Source organism: Antechinus flavipes, chromosome 1 (genome assembly GCF_016432865.1).
Source record: "Antechinus flavipes isolate AdamAnt ecotype Samford, QLD, Australia chromosome 1, AdamAnt_v2, whole genome shotgun sequence".
In the NCBI taxonomy this organism is placed as follows: Eukaryota; Metazoa; Chordata; class Mammalia; order Dasyuromorphia; family Dasyuridae; genus Antechinus; species Antechinus flavipes.
The window spans coordinates 524,030,205-524,043,402 of record NC_067398.1 but is presented as its reverse complement, the minus strand read 5'-3'; the positions used below and the strand labels follow the sequence as shown (position 1 = coordinate 524,043,402).

Sequence of the window (13,198 nt, the reverse complement as noted above, 5' to 3'; positions counted from 1 at the left end):
TGTTCTTAGGTCATAAGTGAGGGATCTTTTTTCTGTCAAGGTCATTTGGATATTTATCACATTGTTTGTGAGCTACACAACATTATCAACTTAAAAATTCAAGTAATGGGAGATTGTTGTACCTAGCTTTCAGCTTACTGTCCTCTATGGTTGCCTTGGCAGGGCCAGATCAAATGATTTCATGGGCCAGATGTTCCCCATCTCTGCCTTAGGTGAACTTATACTAGCTATAATATTAAATTAATACTGTACTGAATGGGCTTTTCTATATGCATTCTGGATAACCACACATGCAGTTCCACTAAGGCTTTAAGATCTCCCCATGTTAACAAATTCTTATAACCTGAGAATTGACAAATTTTGTTATATGATCAGCATCGTTTACTGGATAAAAATCCTTGTTTTGCTTTGCTAGGCTGCTGACTCCCTCAGGGAACTTGGCCTGTGCACTGAGAATGTAAACCTCATTAAAATGCCTTTACTTGGATTGTAGACTATCTGAGCCTGAATTCTTTCAGAGATGACACTATGACACTTAACCTGATATTTCAATGCTTGGATAAATCACTTGACTTTTCAAGGACACAGTTTTCTCCTCTATAAAGTAAGAGGATTGGACTGAATGACCTTTAAGATTCCTTTCATCTTTCAAACTGTTTCTGTACCCTTAGGATTCATTTGACAAGCATTTAATAAGAACTTATGTGCCAGATGCTACATGAGGCCTTGAGAATACAAATATAAAAATGAAATAGCTATGGCATATATGTAGTTAAGAAAATACCACAAAAAACCAAGCAAGTACTACTTTTTTTTTGGTTTTGGTATTAAGGAGTACTCTAGGGAGAAGAAGGTCCTTTTGTTGAATTTGGTCCTTCAATTGAGCCTTTCAAGGAGTCAGGAATTCCAAGGATTGCAGATGAGAAAGGAGAATATTCCAGGACAGAGGGAGCACCCTTACAAAGTGAGAGAAATAGGAGATGAAATTATATATATGTGGAATAGCCAAGAGGCTAGTTTAGTTGATCAGATCAAAGTTTAGACATTTAAATATGTTTATAATTATACAATTTTTTTTCATTTTCATATTTCCTGAACTTTAAAAAATTGATCAGTTATATAATTTATAGTATGTATCTTCTTTTCAGATTTAAAGGTTTGTATGTATTTGTAAAACTTTCTCTTATAATTAAAAAATAACTAATAGATCATTTTTGCATCTTGGCTCTTCAGTTGCCTTGATATTCCAGAAGGATTCTGCCATTGTGACTGAAGTAGCAGCATTATTCTGTCTTCTTTTGTTTGATGAAGTATCAAGAATGGATGTATGGTATGCTATAAAACACCAACTGTTTATCTGTGATTTCTTCTGTAACCTTATTGTAAAAGAATGTCAATATTTGTAATTTGAGCAATTATGACTATAGGATTAGTTCTTATAGCAACCTTAATCATTTGTGATTTTTGTTTCACATGAGAAGTTCTGAAAGGCTCTACTTTTCCTTAATTTTCTCCTCTATTGATTTGCTATAATTCTTGAAATTCTCATTATTAGTCAGTCCTTTTGAATTAGTATCCACAAGTTCCTAGATTTAATATGTAAGTATATAACTATATAGAAGTGGTATAGTGGGTAGAGTGCCAGGCCTGGAGTTAGGAAGACTCATTTTCCTGAGTTCAAATATGACCTCAGAAACTTAATAGCTATGTGACCCATGGCGAGTCACTTAACATGATTTGCCTCATTTTTTTCGGCTGTAAAATGAACTGGAGAAAGAAATGCCAAAGCACTTCTCTATCTTTGTCAAGAAAACCCAAAGAGGTCACAGAAAGAACAACAGCACCTATAAACATAACATTTTAATTTATCGTATGTTAAGAGAACAAAACCCCAGAGAATGGGGAATGGGTTAGTATTATTTAATACTTACTATACTTAATATGATTGTGTTTTGAAGAATATGTTAATTTAGGTATAGGAATTTGTGAGGTAAGAATATTGAGAACATTTTCAAATCACCATGTTGCTTCAAGAGATGTACAGTCCATTTGACCAACAAACTCCATTTACCTGGATTTGCACATTTCTAAAAAATAATAATTAGACTTAACTAACTTTTTACAAATAGCAGCATTTTTTTCTGAGATGGATCTGTAATTTCATCAGTTCAATGAAATTCTGGTATGTAAATTTCCTCTACTTGCTAATGTATATCTCCACCTCACGTTAAAATATTATCTGGGGCAGTGAGAAGTTTTTTTTGCCAAGCTCAAACTTCCTGATCCCCAGCCTGTCATGTCTTCTGTGTCATTGTATTTATATAATGTTAAATTGAGTTGAATTAAATTGAATAGCACTGATTTTGCAGATTGAAGGCCTTGGTTTCAACTTTAATTCTTCTATACGCTAGTCTTTTGATTATGGGTAAATTATTTAATCACTCTTAGCTTAAGTTTATGCATTTGTAAAATGGAAATAATGCTAACACTATGTATTCCTTAGTATTGTTGTGAAGGAAGAGATTTGCAAACTGTACAGTACTATATAGATATTATTGTTTAGATCTTAACAGGTATTAGATTTTTCATAAAGAACAATGTATAATTCATTCTAATATAGCTTTTTGGATAATGTAGCTTTTTGCTAGAAAGTTTCTATTTATTGGGAACTTATAAGGATAGATAAATTTATTTTCTCATCAACACTGAGGAGGAAAGAGACTATAACCATTTAAGCAGTATAATTTCCCCTGAATAGAGAATTAAATCACTTTTTGTGTGGGGAGACATTTTTACCAAGAAACATACTTTGCAGATGAAAATAAATATCTGCTCAATTAAATGCGTGGCGTAGAACATTTTATTTTGTTTATTATATTGAGATTATATGACTTGTGTCTGTTTTTTAATTCTCATTGCATTCTCTAGTATGCATATCAGCAAAATTGTTTAAATTACTATGCTGACTTGTGCTTTGTATGATTCAGTCTTGAAATTACATTATAGAATGTTAAATTTAGAAGGAACTTTACAGATTGTTTAGTCTAAAACTTTTATTTAATAGACAAAGAAACAGAAGCCCAGAATTAAATGACTTGCCCAAAGTCATACATTTAATTAGTATAAGTATTAAGAAACTAAAATACAGGGTTTTTTGACTCCTTGTATTATACTTTAAAATCGACTAGAAAGCAAGGAAAATATATATTTCAACAAGTTCAGGCTCATATCTGCCTGTCACCTCTTGTCATTAGGTAATCAATTTGAATTTTGTAAGTAATAATATTTTTTGTTTATTTTAAGTTTAGTTTGGTCTTTTCATTTGTTTGATATTGCATATTAGCCATTATCACCCATAAATTATCCCTCTCATTTAAAAAATATTTTCTCCTGAGATTATTTAAAATAAATCATTAACAATTTCAAAACTGATGCGCTTTTTTCCCTCTTTCTCTAAATGTGGTTTTATGAGTAAAGTAAATTTTGCTTGAGGCTATTGTCTTAGAATAATGAATGATTAATTAGCAAAATTAAACTCTCATGTGTTATTCACTTTGTTTAGACCACAGTGAACATGGTCTTGAACATGGCAGATGCTCAATAAATATTTGTTGACTGTTGCTATTAAGTGGGACTGTTCGTATTAAAAATCCTTGCTCAGATCATTATTACGATCATGCTGGGAAATATGTTAGCACTTTCAAGCCACTAGGAGAATATATTACTATTTCTGAGGAGCAATTAATTAGTTTTGGATAACTTGAAAGAATTCATTCTTAGCCAATACCAATGAGTATTTATTGTCAGCAAGACTGTTCTCTTGCTATTGAACATAGTTTTTAAAAAAAATGGTCAATTCTTAAGATGGTTTTTTCACATGTAGTTTTACAGTTTATAGACAAGACAAGATTTAGTCTGACCTGGTGATCTCACTAGTACAAATACTTCCTTCACTGACACAGATCTTATCCCTTTTTTATTATTATTATCATCATCAAAAATGCATCACCCTGCAGCTTATTTAATGATGAACCTCTCTGTCCTTAGCTAGCCTGGTCCTTAGTCAAAAGACACATAACCTATCACTGGAACTGGTCTAAAAAACTTAGCATGTCTTACTTAAATTTTTCAAAGCTTATGCATCATTGATCTAGATTTAAGTCATCCTTCACAATGTGAAAATTTTGGTGCTAATGGATAAAAGAAAAAAGGTCTTTATTTGAATCCTTGTGTTGATGGACAATACAAAGAGTATTATTTAGCTGGCAATACAGGAATTATGAGGAAGTGTGGCATTATAAAAAGAGCATTCATTACTAGAATAAGAACACTTAAGTCCTTGATCTAACTTTTTTCATTACTAGAATGTGACCTGGGCAAGTCACTTAACATTTATGAGTGTTTGTTTACTCATCTATCAGGGAAATGTGTCTTGCCTGCTTTTTAAAGTTGTACAATTAAATAGAAAAGGACTGCTCAAATATGAAATAATTTTAGCCATGATAGCAGTATTATTGTTACTTTTTATTTGTAAAAAAGAAAATTGATACAGTTATTCATTCCACTTGTAGTTGGGTATTCTTTTTTTATGTGTGATTTTTAAAATTTAAATGTTCGTGTTAAAATGTTTCAAAAGATGTTTAGTCTGATGGTAAGGTTATAATTTCAGTAGTACACTAAGTGTGGTCAGCTGGTATTGATTTTGACTATGTTTTAGCAGGTTTTTACTGCTTGCATTTATTTTAGGGAAACATAATTTGACCCTTTATGACTTTATAATTCTAAACCCTGTTGTTCTATTTCCCCAAATCATAAAATATTCAAATAGTTTTTCTTGAGATTGTGTAACTTGTGTTAATGAAACATTGAAAAAAATATTATAAAACAATGTATTTAGCTTTTCTTTTACTTTTCATTTCTTTCTTATGAAACAGGTCTGATAATGTATCCAGTAAATCAGCTCTAACTCCAGTCTTTATCTTGCCAGTGTCAGTGATTAGGCGGTAAGGACTTTTACTTTTTTTTTTTTTTTTTAAGGATATAACATGATGTTATTAGGATAAAATAGAGTAAGAATGTTTTCTTAACAATTCTTTACTTTGATGAAAAGTTTGGTGTGGGAGAAATCACTTTCAGCATAAAACAACTTTTATGGAGGAAACGGCACTAAATATAGGCTGTGAAAAGGGGAAAGAAGTTCAAAGAATCAAAGAATCTCAGAGATAAAAGGTAGCTTAGTGGCTATCTAGTTCTATCAATACCTGAAGCAGAACCCAAATTATAACATTACAAAGCAGTGGACCTCTAGTCTTCGCTTGAATGCTTCTGAGGAGGGAGAGTCCAATACTTTTTGAGACAATCCATTATACTTTTGCATAGTTTTAACTGTAATATTGAGCCAAAATCTATCCCTACAGCTTTGTTCATTCCTCCTAAGGGTTCTTCCTCTCCCAGATTGATTTTTATTTATTTTTACTAAGTAAAATAAGTAAAATTTGCTTCATTTCTTACCTAGCCTTAGCTATCCAGGGCCATCTCCAGTTGTCCTGATCTATATCTAGCTACTAGACCCAGATGACATTGGAGGAGAAAGTGAAACTGATAACTTTGCATAACTACCCTCCCTTAAATCCACTTGCAAACAGGACATCACCTCCGTGATGTCATGGTCCTCTTTGAAAACAAAGGACAAACTATAGCAACCATTGCTTCTATATTTGCTCTTTAGAATGAAGAAGACAGACAGTTCTTCAAATACTTGGAGACAGCTATCATTCCTTCTCTTTTCCTGGCTAGACATACCCATTTCCTTCAGGCAATCTTAATGTCATATGATCATTAGACCTTTCATCATTCTTGTCATCCTCCCTGGATTCCCTTCCTATTGCCAGTTTTCTTTCTAAATTGAAGGACAACATTCAAAGTCTGGGAATTGGATATAGGAAAAAAAAAATTGACAGTCTTCCAGGTAGCCAGGCTTATAAAGTCATCTCTGATTTTCCTCTCTGCCTTCTTAGCCACATCCACTTAATTGCAAGTTATATTGATTTTTACTTTAGCAAGATTACTTACACTACTTTACCTCTCTCTGAAAGTGGTTAGCTTTTTCATCTTGGTTCTCCATAATCATGATTGGTCATTGAATCAATCAAAGTTCTTAAGTCTCAATTTTTTTTGTCTTTATAATACTGTTATTGTATGAATTGTACTATTGACTTCACTGTTTTTTTTAAAATCTACATCAAACTAGCTTTTTTTCCCTCTGAAATTCCAATTTACATTATTTCCAGAAGCATATAGAATTTCATCATATCCATAAACTCTAATATCCATAAACTCTAATTTGTTCATCCATTCCCCAAGTGATAGGCATTCCCTTGCCATCTAGTTTTTTGTAAGACTAGGGAATTTTATAGTGACTTATAAAGATTACACAGTGATTTGGATTTTTCTAGTGCAAAATAACATCTAGGGAGAATGAAATGTTTCCTGAAGGAATGAAATACGTTCTTTGAAGGGAAAGGTTTGAAGAGGTAAGTAAAATCATAAATCTATTCCAGAGGATAAATTGTGGAGGAACAAGGAAAGGAGGACCACTGAACATCTAAAGTTAGGGATTAAGTAAGAGAATTTTTTCATGGAGAGGGAAAATGGAGAAAGCAGCTCCTTTTTACCCTAAGGAATAATGATGTGGATTTATGAGTACTTTCAATAAAGAAATAATGATCAAAGGGAGAAAAGAAATTACTTGTAATAGTTGAGTGTTCTCTGGTGTAAAATACCAAGTCAATTCATTTTTGACTTGAGATAAAGAATAGAGGAGTTGGGTATGTTTGTATATCCATAACGTGGGATACCTGCTCAAGGGGTTAATCAAGATAGTCTAAAGAATGACATTCATAGCATGTGAGAATTAGTTGAAGAAATTAGAGATATTTAGCTTAGAGAAGAAAATTCTTAGAGATGGTAGCTTTATTTAAGTATTTGAAAAGCTATTCTGTAGAATAAGAATTAGATTTGGCCACAGAGCAACAAAATTTGGAGTATTGATTGAAAATTGTAGAAAGGCAGTTTTAAGCTTATATTTGTATCTGGTGATACAAGTACAAGCAAAAAAGAGAGTCCCTACCCTTAAAGAGTTTATATTTTATTGGAGGAAAACAAATACATAAAAGGCATAGAAAAACAGGTGTAGGAGGGGGTTCTGAAGCCAGGAACTGGAAGGGGATAGAGTAGCCTGGGTTATTCCACAAAATGAAGGCTTCAGAAGAAATTCATCAATGGGAGAAGGGTTGTGCTTTTAAAGGTTTAGGTTGAAAAGGCCACAAGGGTATTCCAGGTTGAAGAAGTACCAGGCATTAAAGGAAATTCTAGGAGTGATGGCATAATGTTGAAGTTTTGAAGCTAGGAATAGGTCTGGGAGATAAAGGAAGTCCAACTTGGATCTCTCCACAAAATGGAGACTTCAGGAGGACCTTTTTTAGCAAAAGTTCCAAGTTCTAAGAAGTAAAAAGTGGAATGTGCTATTTTAAAAAGTAATGAATTCCTTATTAGTAGAACAAAGACTATGTGCCATTTGATGGGATATTTTAGAGGGAATTCCTATTTAAGTACTACATCAAAGAATCAGTATGTATGTATTAAACACTGTGTGCCAGTCATTGTTCTACACATGAAAGAATCAAAACAGAAGTTTCTTTGGTTGAGATTCTATCCTAGGAGACAGCATGTACATATGTAGGTATTTGCAAAGTAGCTAATGCAATTCAATAAATATTTTTTAAAGAGCTTGCTTGTGCCACGTACTGTGCAAAATTTTAGGAATACAAATAAGAAAAAGAAAGGCAGTCATTTCTTAAGAGAGCTTTCAGTGTAATGAGGGAAAGATAGCATACTAGCTGGAAGGCAGAGGGGATTGATACCAAGAAGTGATTGGTATGAGGAATCATGTTCTGTGGAATATAAATAAAATATAAAAGATAATTTAAAAATATTTGTTCAGATAAAAAGTAATATTAGTGCTGACAAGGTACTATCAGCTTGGAACATCAGGAGAGACTTCATGCTATATGGTATTTGCTTTGGAGGAAGGTAGCAATTCTGAGAGGCAAAGTGGTGAAAGAGTGTATTCCTTGCAAGGGAGACCATAGGTGCAAAGGCATTGAATTTGGAATATTGTACTTGGTTTATAGAAGAAGGGCATTTGACTAGACTGAAGAGTATATGAAGAGAAGTAATACATAGTAAGTTTGGAAAGATAGACTGTGAAGATTTTTACTGGTGGTTGTGAAAGTTTTTACTGATGATTCCCATATATACAAATGTACATAGAGATGGATTTTAGATAAAACCTTTACTAAGTTCTTATTATATGTTGGACAATGTGGGCTAATCTTTGGAGATATAAATACAAGCAAGCAAGATAATGCCTACTATCAAGGAGCTTCTATTCTAATGGAATAAGATAGCATTTATTGGCAAGTTAGGAAACCAGAGTAAATGACAATAGATGGAAAAGTGGCTAGTAATAAGGAGAGGAAATCCAGAGAGTTGAGTGTAAGTGCAGCATGCTTCTAATTGGATGGGGACTCTAAGAAGGCTTGAACACGTAAAAGAAACAAATCTGAATGCTGGGAAGTTGAAGGTGTTGTCAGCAAAAAAACATATTAACATGCTAATAATTTTTTTTTTTCAGTTTTGCTACTCAAGTCCATAGATCTACTTGATGAGTTCTCCCTTGGGCTTTTCAGGAACCAAGGCTGAGAATTTCCCCAGCATACTCATGTTGTATATCTGTTTTGAATTTATGAGATTCAAGATATATGCCTAAACTTCATTTCTGTGAGATGATTTTGTCTCAGTTTTTCTCAAATAGGAAGTTCTTGAGAATTAAATATACTTTCAACACAATTTCTTAACCTCAAGTTGAAATATAAATTCTTTCAGCTTTTCAGAGGCAACAAAAGCATATATAAATTAAAATTCACAGATGATTTCAAAATTTTATCCAAGCCAGTTTTTATTCTCAGTATGTGAAAAATTAAGAGAAGTGGCAAAACTGATTGCTTATCTTCTGATAGAAATGTTAATGGAGAATGAGATAGTCAAAAAAAAAAAAGGTAATAGAGTGAGAAGACTTAGGCAATTTCTAAACAAATAATCAGTTTTCAAAATTAATAGCCTCTGAATAATTGATTGAACCATGTTGTAAATAAATGGCTTGTCCAGATTTCAAAAAGTTAGGTTCTCATGTTTATTCTCTGCTTGAATTATTGCATGGCTATAAGAACCATGTAATAATAATTTGCTGTATTATATACAATATGGAATTTGAGTTAGGAAAACCTATGTTCCAATCCTATGTCTTCTACTTTCTCTCTTTGTGATCTTGGAAAAATTGCTTATGTTCCTTTTTTGCTGTGACAACTCCTTTGGACTTCCCTAAGTCTCAGACACACTGCCTTCTGAGATGGTTATATTTTTTATATTTTTTATAGGGGAGATACTTTGTTTGATGGAATTGTAGTGCTTCTTCATAGTGTAGAAATCACTTAAGACTCCTCCCCATTTTTAGATATATCACCAAATCTAGAATCTCAAAGCCTCATTGGTTTAACATGTCTCTGAAAAAGAATCATCTCTAAAATAGTAAAATTAATTATCCTTTGACATTTGTATTATGAGGTTTAATATGTGTATAATTACTCCTGAAAGTCAGAAAATGTGTGAAGAATAGTCTTGTTCTTTGTTTTTCCTTGAAATATGACTTGGGAAGTAGTTAATAGATTTGTATTTTTTCAGTAACAGTATTTCATTGAATCATATATTTTGAGTTGGGTTCAGATGTTTTGGGGGACTCTTTTAAAAAATGTACTTTTGATTAACTTGGTACAGAGGAGTATTTTTGAATTGAATTGAAGTGATTGAATCCCTTTTTGTGGTATGTCAGTTTTTAAAAATATTTGAATAGGGGCATGAAGAAAGTAATGGAAAATGGATTAAGTTTTTATATACATTTTCTTTAGGTACCATCTTCCAGTTCATCTCTCTGGTCACCATGCTGTCAGTCCTCACTATGTGGTTTTGCCATTATCTACTGATTGCTTGTCTTTGAAGCCTGTGACAGATATGTTGAGAATAGCCTGGAATTTGTCTCGGTGCCATGGAATTGATAATCTGCTGAAAGAGCTAAACTCTGAAAGTGAAACCCAGGAGTAAGCTATTGTCATTTGTTTAAAAAACAATTCATATTTTAATGAGTTATGATTATTTTTTTCCTTCTAGATTTTTTTTTAATTCAGTTATTCAAGGTTGAGTATTTTCAATAGAAGTTCCTAATTTTCACTTGGTTTCAAGGGATTAGATATTCCTCTTTATTTTAAAACTTGATTTTTATGTGTTGTTGCTCTTCCTGAAATGCTAGCAAATTTAAATAAAAAATATAAATGCACAGATTATCTAAAATTGAGTAGTGTTGATAAATGTCTAGATCTCCTTAATAAAAGCAAATAGATGTTTATTTTTAAAGCATTATTCAGTCAAAGGAATATCACTTTATCATGTGCTATTGTGAGAAAGGATAAGGTATGATAAATAAGTGCTAGTGTATAGCCCTGAACTTTGTACACAGCTATTATTTTGCCTTTCCTTAGGTGCTAGACTTTTAAATGAAGAAAATTAACAAGGCTCATGATTACAGATGTTACATGTATAAGAAAATTTGAATTTTCTTTCTTAGTGTTGGGGGGAAAATAAATGGTCAGTTAATTTTCTGTATGGATTTTCTTTTTTCAGCGTTTTAACCTCATTGAAGTTATCTTCAGAGGACATCCTTACTCTAAAGATTACACACACGTATAGTGGATTGGAAGATTGTCGCTCTTCTATTATTCAAGCTGAAGGCCATGAGGGAGTCAAGGCTGCTGTCACTAGAATGAGCTTATACCTTTTAAATGACAGATTTTCTTCCAAGGGTGTTGATGGCCCTTGTGGTGCTGTCTTAAAGACTTCTGCTTGGCATCAAGAACTAAACAGGTCAGTTAATGTCAAGACTTCTAGTTATAAAGGCATAGCAGATTATTTTTATCTTTAGCAGTGAATCTTTGAAGAAAATATTTTGTTATTTCACTGTATATCTCAAAAAAAGAATCTTTTTCACTGTTATTTAAAAAGTAACAAAAAATAAATAAATCAAGGTGAAAGTTTGTGTTAAGCAGTAGTAAACTAATTTAAATTGGTTGGCTGTTTGACCCCATAGAAATCACTGGGACTTGACTTAAATATAGCTATGAAATTCCAAATTCAGAGGCTATAGATAAAGAGGAGGAGGATAAAGTTACATGTAAAAATGTTTCATTGTTCAGATGTCTTCAGTTGTGTCTGATCTGAAGATATACTTATGCGATAATCTGGCAACCAGAGAAGGACAAGCTTTGTGAAAAGCATTTAGATGTAGTCAGTGGAGTTAGAAATAGAGGTGGTGTTGTTATTAGATACTGCTGTAAATTATCTAGACACAAAGGAAATAAATGAGTCTGAGAAACAGATCATAATCCAGGTACTGAGCCACATATAGGAGAAATGAGAGACTTCAGTGATTTAGATGTCTGCTAGTATTCTCTTTGCCCAGAGCTTTAATGAAAATTTCATTCTTCAGAATGTGAAGGAACCAATAAAGGTAAATCTAATTTTCTACAACTAGAATGAAACTGGCTACTAAGATGGGAAAGGAAACTTTTTTTCTCTTGCCAGAATCGTCCTTTCTCTGTATCTATCTATCTATCTATCTATCTATCTGTCATCTATGATCGCTATCTATCTGTATCCATTAATTTATTATTTATTGCTTTATGAATCGTGTTGGGAGATAAGAGGAAAAAAAAAACAACAGAAAAAAGAAGTGATTATAGCATGTGTTGATTTACATTCAATCTCCATAGTTCTTTTTCAGGATACAGATGACATTTTTTATCCAAAGTCTATTGGGATTGCCTTGGACATAAAAGGGAACTTTGTGAAGAAATGAGCCTTTGGAATTGAAGAAAGCTAGAATAATTGGACATGTACCCTAGGTTTTGGGACAGCTGATTTCAAAGATTTCTGATGAAGAGATAGAGAATAGTACTTGGATTCAGGACTATTTAAAACACTTAATAACTTTGTGACCTTGAACAAGCAGTTTTTCTCAGCTGAGAAATTGAGGTCCATAGATATTAAATGACTTGCCCAATATTATAGTAAGTATAAGAATGGGATTTGAGTTTAGGTCTCCAAATACCAAATACAAAAATTTTTAATTTATTATGAAAACTACTTACAACCACATTGTATCATATGTGCATTTGGAGTAAGATAAAAGTTTCCTCACCTGTAAAATGGGGGATAATAATAGGAACTTACTTCAGAGGATTGTTGCTCTTTTATGAGATTATTGTAAAATACTTTGCAATCTTAGTGCTATATAAATGATAGCTCTTACTATTATGACAAATTTTGGGAGATTTGGTTAAAGAATAATTCATCTGGAAGAAATTTAATAGTTTTAGTTCTGTGTTGGTTAGTGGTATGCTGTGGTGTACCTCTCAAAAAGTAAATGTAGAATGTTTAGGAGAAGCAATGTATCCTGGAATAAAGTACTTATATTTTCATTGCACTCTGCCTTGGTCAGATTCCAGCTAATGTATAGAATTTATTTCTGGATATTTTATTTAAAGAAGGATTTCAGTAAACAGGAAAGTATCCTAAGGTGTTGAAAGATCTCAAGTTCATGAATTTGAACCTTATAAATATTATTGGAGTATATTGGATATATTTACTCTTGAGAAGGAAATAAATATTTAAGTAGGGTATTGTTATAGGTTCCTTCAAGTATTTTGGGGGGATTATGGTACAGAATATGGATAAGATTTCTTTGACTTGGCACAATAGAGGCCGAAGTAGGAACAAAGAAGCAATTTTAGATGTGATGAAAGGACGATCAGCATTACAGCTAAATAGGAATGGGCTGAATTAGTTAACTTCTCTTCACTATAGGTTTTCAAACAAAAGCTGTGTAATCACTTGTTAGGTAACTTTGTAAGTATGTTTCAGTTAAGTGTTAGATTAGATAGCCACTATGGTCCTTTTAAATTTAGAAGTTTTGTAATTTTGTGATATTGTTGAACTTTTATAAAAACTATTAGTTTCTGATAATTTTGTT

The 13,198-nt window shown here is 32.4% G+C and overlaps 1 protein-coding gene across 1 annotated transcript in view; it reads left to right on the top strand.

Annotated features, from left to right (window-relative positions):
- Positions 1–13,198, top strand: part of RTTN (rotatin) — a 235,447-nt gene that overhangs the window by 69,415 nt on the left and 152,834 nt on the right. Inside the window, exons 22-25 of the mRNA XM_051973949.1 lie at positions 1,234–1,330; positions 4,935–5,003; positions 10,026–10,214; positions 10,795–11,034. Of these exons, the coding sequence (XP_051829909.1) occupies positions 1,234–1,330; positions 4,935–5,003; positions 10,026–10,214; positions 10,795–11,034 (595 nt within the window). The remainder of the gene's footprint in view (positions 1–1,233; positions 1,331–4,934; positions 5,004–10,025; positions 10,215–10,794; positions 11,035–13,198) is intronic.